The sequence below is a fragment of the Aspergillus terreus genome, genomic scaffold, assembly GCF_000149615.1.
Source record: "Aspergillus terreus NIH2624 scaffold_2 genomic scaffold, whole genome shotgun sequence".
Classification (NCBI taxonomy): Eukaryota; Fungi; Ascomycota; class Eurotiomycetes; order Eurotiales; family Aspergillaceae; genus Aspergillus; species Aspergillus terreus.
In genome coordinates this window covers 152,498-165,429 of record NT_165925.1, presented here as the reverse complement: position 1 = coordinate 165,429, position 12,932 = coordinate 152,498, and the positions used below count along the sequence as shown (strand labels likewise).

At 54.4% G+C, this 12,932-nt stretch overlaps 3 protein-coding genes across 3 annotated transcripts; all 3 read right to left on the bottom strand.

Moving 5' to 3' along the window:
• Positions 1–91: 91 nt before the first annotated feature.
• ATEG_01033 (DUF3433 domain-containing protein) lies at positions 92–3,959 on the bottom strand (the record flags this gene model as incomplete). Its single annotated transcript, XM_001208398.1, has 3 exons — positions 92–1,932; positions 1,995–3,824; positions 3,908–3,959. 3 exons carry the CDS (start codon positions 3,957–3,959, stop codon positions 92–94), a joined length of 3,723 nt encoding a protein of 1,240 aa, XP_001208398.1.
• Positions 3,960–5,014: 1,055 nt separating this feature from the next.
• ATEG_01032 (sugar porter family MFS transporter) lies at positions 5,015–6,899 on the bottom strand (the record flags this gene model as incomplete). The annotated part of the gene is made up of 4 exons (XM_001208397.1): positions 5,015–5,829; positions 5,937–6,274; positions 6,329–6,529; positions 6,598–6,899. 4 exons carry the CDS (start codon positions 6,897–6,899, stop codon positions 5,015–5,017), a joined length of 1,656 nt encoding a protein of 551 aa, XP_001208397.1.
• Positions 6,900–9,750: 2,851 nt separating this feature from the next.
• ATEG_01031 (putative hydrolase) lies at positions 9,751–12,343 on the bottom strand (the record flags this gene model as incomplete). The annotated part of the gene is made up of 10 exons (XM_001208396.1): positions 9,751–9,812; positions 9,871–9,917; positions 10,179–10,397; positions 10,441–10,571; positions 10,618–10,758; positions 10,810–10,995; positions 11,045–11,448; positions 11,502–11,686; positions 11,735–11,951; positions 12,010–12,343. 10 exons carry the CDS (start codon positions 12,341–12,343, stop codon positions 9,751–9,753), a joined length of 1,926 nt encoding a protein of 641 aa, XP_001208396.1.
• Between the last annotated feature and the right edge of the window lie 589 nt (positions 12,344–12,932).

The following is a 12,932-nucleotide window of genomic DNA, read 5'->3' as shown; positions in this document are numbered from 1 at the left end:
AAACGTTCCTTCGTGTATCAATTATATATACATATCCCAATTCCAACACCAAAATCTATTTTACAACCCAAACCAATCCATTCATATCACATTATTCATTAGGGCAACGCGGAGGCGGACTCTCCGCAATCACCTGAAGTTCCACGACATCCGGTGGCTTCGTCGGATCAACCGACGGTGCCGGAGTCGGCGCGGGCTTGGATTCCTCGACGAGAGGCTCTTCCTCGACCGCGTACCGCCAGCGGCCATCAGACCCCGAAAACATGCGAAAACCATACCGCTTGTTCAGTCGGTTCAGATGGATGCGACGCTGGATACTCGTCCACGAGTATGTCCCTCGGAAGTCATCCAGCATTCGGCTGTGCGCAATCCAAGGCATCACCGCACCAATCGAGCGTGGGATCCGCGGGCCCTCGAACCGTCCGCGTCGGGTCCCAAACACGAGGAGCACGACCAGCGTGTCGAGCGCGATGATGACCAACGCAATAGCCAAGGAGGGAACCGAGGGAACCATAGTCCAGGTTTGGTTGACGACTGTGGCATTTGGAGCCGTGTGCGGGGTTGCCAGCGGCTCCAGGTAGATGCTCCGCCAGAGGGAGAAATAGGTGCTGTAGACCCATTGATAGACAACTTGAGACATGTCCATGAGGGCGATCGGGTCGAGCGAGCTGATGCTCGCTTCGCGTTGCTTGTAGAGCCGAGCCACCAGGAAACCAGCCCAATCATAAGACGAGACGTAAGACCCATTAGGGCTCGTTTCACTCATGAAGCTCTGAGGGATAGCGGCAAACACCTTGTTGAACTGCCCCAAACTAATCGTTGCATTTTCGTACATGGGTCCGGACAAGATGGAGCTGTGAGGAATAGGGTCGTAAGATTGGATCTGGCCCCGCTGATCAAAGAAGACGGAGAAGTCATCAAGTCGCACAATGGGTTCACATTGTAATGCAACGGTATTCGCATCGGTGATAGGCGTGTTGGCTGTGTAGTTCCACCGGCCCACGACCATCACGGTCGAGGTTTGACAGTCGTCCATGTCTTCATGGGCGTCCGGGGAAAGAAAATGGATCGAAAGGGAGATCCCGCCCTCGTGCTTGAGCGATGACATATTGACCCGACAGACCCGGCTGGCGTTATAAAAGGGGCTATAGTGCCAAAAGGTTGATTTGTTGGCGGGGTCAACGACAAGGCTGGAACGAATGTCCAACTGTTCGCAGTTTAGGTCGACCCCAATTCCGAGCGTTCGAGCGCCATACATAACATCGGGGTCGGGGTCGTTGATCTTCAGGGGCACAAATGACTGGTTGGAGATTGTCCATGGAAGTAGTGATACGCCACTGGTGATGCTCGTCTGGATAAGGTCATACTCGGTGAAATCAGCCGCAAAGTCGGTCTGTTTAAAGATGGAATTGCTGTAGTTGGTGAGCACCGATTGGGTTGGTATGTAGGACGTCTTGAGTTCCTGCGTAAACAAACCACCGGCAACGACCGTGAGGACCGTATTGACCATGCAGGCGAACGAGACCAGGCCCAACAGAACATGGCGGTCCCGGATGGTCTTGAAAAAGACGGCCCAAGGGGTTTGGGCAGCGTAGTTCATGGACAGGGAGGTCCGTGCCGAGGCCATCCCCCGTTGGAGATGGACCCAGGGTTCGAGAATGCTCACATTTCGGTGGATGGAATTGCACAGAGATCCCACGGCCGAGGCAACGATCGACGGCATGAAGGACAAAACCACCTGGAAGAAACTTGAATCCGACTGGGTCAGATGCTGGAAGCTGCCCTTGTGCGCCATGGATGCAATGATCAACGCCATGGTCACGATCACCGCCGCGAGGAGGAGGAACTCGATAATGAATATGGGGATGACGAGGAAATGAGGCCGTGGATCGACCCGATTGCGCAGCCGGTCGGTGAGGTTCGGCGGGGAATCTGAACTTTGTCATTAGTGGACCGGATATGAGCATTGGTGAAGCATTCTTTCGAGCACGTACTATCAGTATTCACAATCTCCACCCGTCTTCCCAACGGCCCTTCACTCCAGTATAGACGATAATTTCGAAGGAGCATCCGCAATCGTCGCGTCGAAAACTTGTCGAGTTCGGAATTCGCTTCGGCGAGAATGTTGGAGGGACCGAAGAGGTCGGTGACCATGCTGCACATTGCGCCAATGGAACCTGGATCACTCTGGAGGATATTGGGACGCGTCTGGTAGAAATAGAACATGATTACCACCAAACAGATGGCCAGCAGGAGGATGACTTCGGACCATAGGGCAGCGAACGCGACAACGGCGATGGCGACTTGGCGGGTGAGTCGCCATGCTGGCACAACCGCTGGCGGGGCATCCGGGTTGAAAAGCCGACCCATGGTGAGCACGAAACTCTGCCTCACCCCCCTGGTCACCTTGGACAGGAACTCATCACTGGCCATGACGGTCGAGGTATCCAGTACCAAGACCGGTTCAAGGTCTCCCAGATCCTGGCTGACCACGGGAAGTTCCGTGATCATGCGATCACCGCTCGTACTGTTGTATTGAATGAACAGAAGGTCACTCGTGTATGGGGCGCGATGGGCGAGGAGGCCCTGGAACTCCTGGATGTTGAATTGCTCCGCTGTTAGGCTGGTGGTCGTAGACGAGGTAACGTTGATCGAGGTGATGGAGCTGTTCGCGTGCATGGAGACTTCGGCGAGAGCCTTGTGGTAGTCCACCTTGCAGGCAAACAGGGTAGCCTTCGAGGTGGACACCGGCCCCATAGCGGTGATTTCGGGGGCGTTGTGCGCCGTCGCGTTCACAGAGATGAGGACGCCGTAAATGTCGTAGGGTTCGCAGCCTCGAGCGGCGAAAGCTCGGCGGCCCTCGTCCGGAGTGGACAATTCGGCCGACCGCACTGGTTCCCAATAGCGGACCTGCAAAAAATCGGTGTCGGGAAAGAGAATACTTTCATAGGCAAAATCCAATAGACAGTCGTGGGTGGCATTATCAAGCTGGACCCCTGTCACGTTCCACGACACCAGGGGGAAATCGGGATCAGTGGTGTTCAGAGTCAACGGAACATCCGCATCCGTCAGCAGGTTATGGCAGGCCAGGTCGGACCAGTAGATCGTCTGGTTAACCGTCCACACGGTGCTTTCTCGCCGATCATCCATGGGAATTTCGACGGGGGCGATGGCATAGCGATTCGAACGGGATCGACGCAGATCTCCTGTGGACGAGAAGACGGACTCGACCGAATCGAAATCATCGCGTTCTTCAGCGGCAATCCAGCTGGCTTGGGTGGAGAGATCGACCAGATCGGGCCAGGTTTTCATCGTCTCATTGGTAAGGACCTCCACTTCGCGCAACTCGAAGAGAGTACTCTGCAGGGCAGGCAGGAACATGCGAATCAAGACGGTGAGCAGGGAAACGGACAAAACGACCCAATGACCTCGTTTGGCGGAGGTCAGCGGCGTGATGAAGGTCTGGCCGAAATTGTAGTTGATAAAGAGCACGGATGCGGGGACGCCGTCCGGGCGGGCGAGTTGGAAATACGGTTCAAGACGGAGGACGTCGAAGTCGATGAAGGACCACAGGGTGACCAGAACGAGAGCGACGATGATCGGGACGTAGTTGTAAGCGAACGAGATGGAGCAGCTGACGGATTGAGTGTCCTGCAAGAAGACGAGTCCGCCATTCTGTTCGGTGTATCGCCGGAGGGTCTCGATGGTGATGAGCATCAGGATCATGAGGCCGGCGATAAAGGAAAGGTAGAAGGGACGCAGCGCAAAGGGTCGCCATCCTTGGGGTCGTCGGACGTGAGCATGTTGACCCGGGAAGAGCTGTCCTAGAGATGCGCGATTTGAGCGTCAGCATTCGGAATAAAGAGGCGGATATTCATCGGAGGATGGGTTCGTTTTTGAGACATACCGGCGACGTACAACCAGAACCCCAAGAGCGCCTTGTCTAGTTCTCTCAGCATGGCCGCCGCAGGGCATTGACCGGAGACGGGGCACGATCAACGGCACCAAGAGAGCAAGACGGAGGGAACAACACGGAGCACGATCATCTCCAACAACGGCAGGGAAAAGGCTCGAGCGAATGTCGCATGACGTAGAAAGAGGGACGGGAAGGACAAGAGGGAAGAGAAACAGATGAAGCGATGGAAAACCTGATGAACGAAGATGGAGGGGGGATGACGAGACAGAGAGACGGCGAGCAGGAGATGGGACGATGATCGACGTTGGACAATAATCAATTCTCGAATTCCCGCGGCGGAGGGGGAAGATGGCACGGAGTTGCCGGATTGCCCGTCTGATTGGCGACGGCGGCCCGCTTTTGTGCGCAGCCACGAATCACCGTGGCTGTTCCAGGGTTCCTTTCAGGTCCATTGCCTGTTGATTGGCTCGGATGGAGCCTACTAGTCCTTTTCAAGAGCCCGCCTATCCAGTTCGGGGCGGATTCTGTTGAGACTTTTCCTTTTCGGTCCCGCGATTCCACGGCTTTGTCTGTTTCAGGGAATCTTTATCAAAGCTTAAGTACCATTCAGGGCGGGCACCCGTTCTGGAGTGGCAAACCGATAGCTACCTAACATGCCCAATTGGCGTACGTAGATAGGTAGGTGGGTAAACAACGGGGTCCGAATCAGACAACCATGTTCATTCTATGACTATATCGAGGACAGGTACTTCACACTGAGAAGAGGAGACCTGTAAGGTCACCGCAGAATGACATGGAGATACGTTGGTCTCTTGCCGTTGCGGTAGCGGAACGGAGTTCAACCGAGATATATAATGACTGTTTCTTGGCATATACTCCGTAGGGGTATCCCGAACCCAACCGGTGAAGATCATGATATATATCAAAGGATCCAGCGGCCATCGCGTACGGAGTACACTACATTATTCTCAAAGCAATTTAGTAATAATAAAACTTCAATTACGGGTGCCTATGCACACTAGTAAGTCTGTTACAATCAACCACACTCCGCTTCATCCCCATACAAATTCACTGCAACTCAATGTGTCACGTAGAGATCTACATGGCCTTCTCCACCTGGTGTTCGACAGTCTTCGGACCCTCAGCTGACTCTCCAGTCTCCCCATTTCCTCCCGCAGCGACGACTGAAGGTGTCTCAGCGGGAGGGTTGTGGGGGTGGTGGATGTTCTTGGATTCCACGTCGCCATGTTCCAGACGGGCGATCTCGGATGTCTTGACCCGCGTCTTCCACGCTGGGGTTCCCAGGTACTTGATACCGTTCGGGTCCTCGAACATCGCCTCCGTCTCCTCCAGCGTCTTACCTGCGGTCTCCGGGAAAATAAAAAACACGTGGATGAAGAAGGCAGTGTTGAAGACGCCGAAGATGAGGTAGGTCTTCCACATGATGTTCTCAAACGCCACCGGGGTGAACAGTCCGAGGGCGGTGTTGAAGGCCCAGTTGCCAGAGGTCGACATGGCCACACCCTTACCACGCAGCCGCAGAGGATACAGCTCGGGAGGGTATGTCCACGAGGCCGGTCCAACCGTAGGCGCAAAGCTAGCCACAAAGAGATAAGTACAGGCGATCAGGCCCTTCGCCGCACCACCCGAGAGCTTCATAGACTCCTCAGGGACACCGTTGATCCCGCCAGGGACGACCACGCCGTGGACCGCCATAATCCCCGCGTTCGCATACATCAACGCAGCCATGAGGGCGGCGCCGACCAGAATGGTGTTCCGTCGGCCCCAGCGATCCATCCAGAGCAACGCTGGGATCGTCATGAACACGTTGATGATGTATTGAATGGACGACGCAAGGAGGTTCGAATCTCCGCTGTACCCAGCCATGGAGAACACATATGTAATGTAGTACACTAAAGAGATATGGCGTTAGTTCAGGTCTGCCAACAGAAAGACGGTTTGGGGAACGAACTCATGACGTTCATGCCAGTCAGCTGCGACCAGATTTGCATAAACAAACCAATGAGGGTACGATTCAGCATCCGCGGCTTGAAGAGATCCAGATAGGTAACGTGCTTGTGTTGGCGCTCGAATTCACACATGTCGCGAATGTCCTGCAGTTCGATGGTCACGAAGGGGTGGTTGAGATCACCCTTTGCATGGACCAAGGCCAGGACTCGATGACAGTCCTCCCAGCGATCCTTGCGGGCCAGCCAACGCGGGGATTCGGGTAGCAGCATCATGCCCAAAAACAGGAAGACAGCGGGGACCATCTGCAAACCCCATGGCACTCTGAAGGAGGCGGTGCTGTAGCTGTAGGACTTCTGTTCACCAATGTACGAGCATCCGTAGGAGATACTGTGCGAGGCGCGTTAGACGAAGAGGTGATGAAGGGTGGACAAAGGCACATACTAGAACATGATAAGAATACCCCAGGTGATAGCCCACTGCTGGAGACCGACAAAGCGGCCACGTTTGGATGGGGGAGACAGTTCACTGATGTAGACAGGGACTTGGGCGGATTCGATGCCGACAGAAATACCGTTGATGATACGTCCCACAATGAGCATACCGATGTTTTGAGCCGCGCAGCACAGAATCGAACCAATGATCCTATTGAGTGCCATACCAGTCAGTTGATGAATCTCCCATGTGGACGTCAGAAACAGGATCCAACTCACCAGACAATACAACCAACCATGATAGAAGACTTTCTACCAATTCGATCACTCAGAGGACCTGAAATCAAAGCACCAAGCCAAGAACCAGCAGCCATAGAAGCGGTGATACCACCCTGGACGAGAGAATGGGGACCTGAGCAGTTCTCATCGTCGGTGAACGGCGGACCCTTGGGGCCTTGGTTGAAATAACATTTGTACGAGTTCTCGTTCAGCTGAGCTGACATGGACGAGATATCAAAACCAAAGAGGGCACCGCCGACGACGGCGACGCCGGCGATGACATAGATGTTTCCCACCAACATGATGTTGGGGGAGGTAGACAGAGATGGGAGACAGTAGGGTTGGACTCGATGTGGTAAGGAACCTCACTGGATTCGGTGAGAAAAGAGAAGACCTCGAGGGAGATGTAGAGAAGAGAGGGAGAAGCGAGAGATGGGAAAGAGAAGAAGAGGAAGAGGAAGAGGGGAGTTGATCAGGTGAGGACTTTGGGTGGTCGAGGGTCGACCTCCTCATATAATTTCTTTGTCTACTTCACTACAACATCATCCCCCATCACTGCAACCTTCAACCCACCCCCCGCGCGTCGTGCCATTCACACACGCCGCTCTCTCCTGATCGGTCTCCTGGTCGTTTCTGACCAACTTTCCCATTGGATCGCAATCCTTTGGTCCGCGTCAGAACCAAGGATCGTCATCCTTGTCCAATTCGGCTGTATTGTTCCGGACTGGCTTCGGCCCAGGAGGAGACAAGACGGGATGATGAGACAGAAAAGAGGATATTCTCCGGGAAAGCCCCCGACCTGATCAGTCGATTCATCAGAAATCAGTCATTGATCTCATCTGGGTTCCGATCGTCTTGTCCTCTTCCCCACAGTCGCAGAGATGGGGAGGACCTCCACATCCCCAGATTTCTCCAGCTTCTTGGGGCCATGTTTGCTGACCGACATGTGCTTGACTGGCCTCCACTTGGCTCTCGGGCTATCGAGTTAGTGCCCCTCCACGGTTGACGCCTCCCGCCAATGAATCCCGCGATGGCGTTGCTTATTCCCTCTTGTTTTCACCACGCTACCTCATGATTTGCTCATCAGCCCGCTGGGCCCCGCTGGAAGCCCCCAGAAAGCCACTGAGCGGCCGCTGTCGTCGCAGTTGAAGGTCACAATCCCAATCCCAGTCAGGAGAGGGTTGCAGCGAAAACAACCTATCGGCCTGGCCATTTGCGCGAGACGCGTTACCGTCAGGCGCCCATCTGGCTGCGTGGCCTTGAATGGAGGAGTGAGAGCACGCCGACCTCTGGGCAATGCTTGACCGAACCCCATTCATCCTTCAGAACAACGAGTGCCGACTATACGCCCAGTCTATCGAAGCATCCCGCCACAGGCGCTCCTGCGGTCGCACCCAGAAATGACCCCACCATACTTGACACGTCTGACTCGGTATCTCCGGGGTTTCCCCACTTTCCTACACATGTTCAGGGGAAATCGATTCCGAATTTGGGGATACTATGGCGGCGGGGACATTCGCCTTCGATTCTGGAAACTCCTGGAGAATTGTGGTGCTATGCACGAAGACTGCAGGTTGGAGAAATGTTGATCGAAGCGCTGCGAATATTAGTACAACCCGGAGGAACATTGTCAAACAGCAGTCCCCTTGAGAATATACGGACAACGGAACCGAAAGCTGGTCCAGAACAACCTCCAGAATTTGTCGGAACAATGCTGAAAACTACCAGACCTTCGCGCAGTCCCGGCCTAAACTTCTTAGTCTCTGCCTGCAAGAATGACCGACCATCGCACCCACCAGACAATAAAGTCAACCAAGGGCTTATGGAGCACCTTGATCTGAGAGGGACGCATGGGCATGGACACTGGTAGTGTCTTGAGATCTTCGGACTGATTCACTCCGTGCCACGCGTCAGTCAGTCGGGACACCTGCGCTGTGGTAGGAGACAGGAAGGACAAAGATCTGTCCACTCGGAGCATGCAGCTGACAATCCGTAAGATCGCTAAACGTTCGATGGTGCATGGTGCCGCAGCACCTACGCCAGATCAACTTGTCTGCGGCGTGGAGAATCGCGAATCGTTCAAGCGGGGTTCAATGAGTACGAACGGCATACCGACTCCCAACCATTTAGTATGGCCCCTGCATGGTCTGCAGCCAGCTTCGGTTACGCGGAGGGCCTTCTGATGCTTCCATAGTGGAAATATAAAGTGGAATGGGATTAACCTAACAATCCGACTATCAGTCCACTACAGTCGCGTATAATCGCCAGGTACTTGTGCGCGACTAACAACCTGTCGATCCGATCGATGCCCGTTGGGTCATGTTTATTTCTAGACGGAGATGTGCCTGTCGGCGATCTATCTTCTCAATCTTAAAATCCTCCGCCATAGATGCCATTCGCTCAGATGCCGACGTGTGACCGACAGCATCGTGGTCTGTTGAACTCGGGGATTTGCTCGCCTCCACCGTCTCACATCGAAGGTTCCCCGCAAATCTGATTAACTTAGTCAATCTATATCGAATAGGATCTCCCCGCGTGGCCATAGCCTTACACGCCATGGCTCGTGGCCGTCCGGTTAGATAATGTCTGTGAGCAGACGAGTCAGGAGACGGGGGGCTTCCACCACCCATGAGTCAGTGGAAGCTGCTCACTACAAGAATCTCTTTGGGTATCCGCAATGAAACACGACTGGATACAATGCACCCTACGGCCTGCCAACATCATATGACCCGGAAGGTCGTCATGAAACCAAATTCCGCCCCGTCGGAACAGTGCCTCAAAGAGATGTAAACTCCCGTCGGTGCCTCAAGTCAGCTGTTTACGGAATGAGGCGTCCCACGTCATATTACTTGGCATTCCTGGAAGCACTTGATGTGCAATGTCACACACTCCGTCAGGCCACTCGGTTTGTCGCTGACGAATCTTTATCGACCTGAGTCGGCCATTGGAGCAGACTGTCCGAAGAAAGCGGCGATGTCCACGTCGCTCACACCAATCATACTCTCCGACACTCCATCACACAAGTCCGCGACGCCCTACAGCAGCTAGCCGTTTAACTATTCAATGAGTTGTACTAGAATATCGATGTATTGCGTGCCATGGCGTAGCTCGATTTATACCACATATTTGCTTTGACAGGGTGCATGCCAGTAGTCATTCACATTTTCGGGCGAGTGAGAGCGTGGGCTTGCGAGACTTGTAGTTGTGACCGGGTACTAGTGGTTTATGCATATATGACAAGCGTCGTTTTCAATGAGCACCCATACTGCCTACACTGCTCAAATACATCAGGAACGTTGTCACCACTCAACCAAAGCAGTCTATTAGGAACGATAGTATATCCCTATCAACACAGCCCGAATTAAAAAGGTAAGTAATATATACCAGATCTCGTATGTATATCGAATCAATGACCGAGTCCCCTCAGCCAGAGATATCAGCTTGGTCGGCATGTGCAGTCAAGGACGAAAACGAAGAAAATGCTGCAGGATTAGGTACTCTACAGTCACGACCGACCACCGCGCGACGCCGCAGCATCGTAGAGCGCCTGGATGTCGGCTCTCCACTGCTCCGTGTCGAACCTCTTCACGCGGCGGTCATAGGTCATGAGGCCGTTGACCTCGCCTTCGACATCGGTCGTCTGCGTCCAGACGCCGCCGCTGCAGGAGAACCGACGCGTCTGGTCCTCCAGTTCGGAGAGGAGGATGTGGCTGCGGTAGTTCCAGATCTCGAGTGTGTCGTCGATTTCGTATGTCTGGTTGATTCCGTTGATGGCGGTTTGGTCGTTCCACAGGCTGCTTCTGTCAGTGGATATTTACGGAGTCAGGTACTCTATGGACATACTGTTCAATCGAGACGTTGTGCCCAATGCCGCCGAACTCGCCCTGAATCCCGATCCGGGTCGGGTCAAACGGGCTGGAAGAGAGAGAGTAAAAGGGGCTTCCGCATTGCGGGTTGGCGTAGTGGTGGTTGTCCTGCATGGATTAGGATCTGCGGATCAACTCTGTCTAGGTTACTTACGCTGAAGTCTCCAGCGCCGTGATCGACCCAGCCGGATGTCGCATCGACAAGGCGGTTCGGGTCCAGCTGCTTCACACGATCGGTCAAGGCGAACTCGGGGTATCCATCGATAAGTTGGCCCCAGCCCTCGTTGTAGATGATCTGCAGTCGCTTGTTAGCCCTATCGCATGGTCATCATGGCATAACACGTACCCAGGTGATGATGCTGGGGAAGCTCTTGAACTGGGTCACCAGAAGTTCCAGCTGGCGTTGGAATTCCTTCTGCTGCTCCGCGTTGGGCAAGATCGATTCCAATGGCCTCAGGGACGGCATATCCTGGATGACAAGGAGACCCAGTTCATCGCACGCGCGGTAGAACAGAGCAGGTTCCACCTTGATCTGTGCAAGTGTTAACACTTTATCGTGACTGCCAGCTCAACCTACTTACGTGCTTGCGCAACATGTTAAAACCCAACCCCTTGAGCACCTTCAAATCATAGACCATCGCCTCCCGCGTCGGCGCGGTGTACAGCCCATCAGGCCAGTACCCCTGGTCTAGCGTGCCGAACATGAACGTAAACTCGCCATTCAGCAACGGCCGAACGACGCCATCCACCTCGCCCTTGGAGATGGTTCGGAATCCCGTGTAACTCTGGATCTCGTCGGCACCCATCCGCACGGTCACGTTGTACAGCGTGGGCGAGTCGGGCGACCACAGGCTAACGTCGGGCACCGTGAAGCGGAAAGCCGACTCGGACGTGCCTTTGTGGGTGGCCACTTCGTCATCGCCGTCGAACACGGTGACCTCCACCGGCGTGCTGGTGCCAGAACTGCTGTGGACGTGCACGGTCACTGCATGATGCGGTTAGCCCGATGATGATACTCCCAGTCTGTTTGTCGCTCACCCTCTCCATCCATGTTGGCATCGAGGTCCAAGCGAGCGATGTGGTTCCGCGGTGCGGATTCGATCCATACGCTCTGCCAGATCCCACTGCAGGGCGTGTAGAAGATGTGTGACGGGACGATCTTCTGCTTGCCGATGGGGATGACCGCATCGCCGGTGTCCGTGGGGTCGTGCACGAAGACCAGGCTGAGAGGTTAGTGGTTTCATTGCTGTATATGGATTGTTGGGCCATACAGTTCGTTGTCGGCGCCCAATTTGACATATTCGGCGGCGTCGACAGCAAAGTGGAAGTATCCACCGCGGTGGAAGCCAGCCTGCTTGCCGTTGATGAAGACTGTCGCTTCATAATCCACGGCGCCAAAGTTCAGGAGCACGCTTTGGTTCGTCCATGATCGTGGAACGGTGAAGTTCGTGCGGAACCACGAATAATACATTCCCTTTCCTTGTATACCTACATACAAGATCTCGGTCAGTCCACATGTTCAAATTTGTCACTCCAGGGTACATACCGGAAAGTCCGCTTTCCAAACACGACGGCACCAACACTTCGTTTGCCAATGCCTGCCCAAAAGGTGGGTTCTGCACGGCGTTGAGACTGCCCGCATCCTGATATTGCCAGATGCCGTTCAGGTTCTTCCATTTGGACCGCTGCAACTGCGGACGCGGATACTCCGGCCACGGATCGGTGCCGACGAGGTCGGTCCAGGGCGTGGTCAGCGGTGGCTGCTTCGGGGCATACTTTGTCGTCTGGCGAGCCGAGTTCTGATGCGTATCCGGAGTAGCGGCAGCCAAAGCAGAGGCGGCCAGCAAGGGGCCAGCCAGCCAGAAGCCTCCCAAATGCATCGTGATTAGGAAGGATGGGAAGATTCAGGTCGCAGTGTCAATGGCTGGATGAAGACGGCCAGCCCGAGGGGGAGATTATCATTCCATCCTATTTATATGCACCTTCCCCCTGGGTCTTATCGAGGGCGAGGAGAATGTTCAACACCCTTTTTTCTCCGGACGCAGGGAGGTCCACCCGCCATTGATTGCCGAAACCATCAAAGAAACAACGAAAGATCTCTCCGCACGCTGTGCCATGGCCCTTGGCGGGTATCCTTGCAGATCCCAAGTCATTTCGCTAGAATTGTTGTGACCTTAACCCCGCAGTAATCGAGATTGTGGGACGAGGGAAGCACTGATGACTTGTTTGCCCGGTGTAGGACCGTCTCATCTTGGCACGTTAGTCGGTGGAGCGAGGGAGATCCTCATCCCTGGTCGTGTGGAGTACGAAGTGGTCTAGGCGGAGGATGATGGAGCATATCGATATGGTGGAGCAGAGGGGACTTAAAGGGAGCACGCCCCTAGAAGTCGAAGAGAACCCGGGGAAGGTGGTTTGCGAGAGCACAGGAGAAGGACGAAGAAAGGGATGTTTAGACCTCCGAATCGGGTA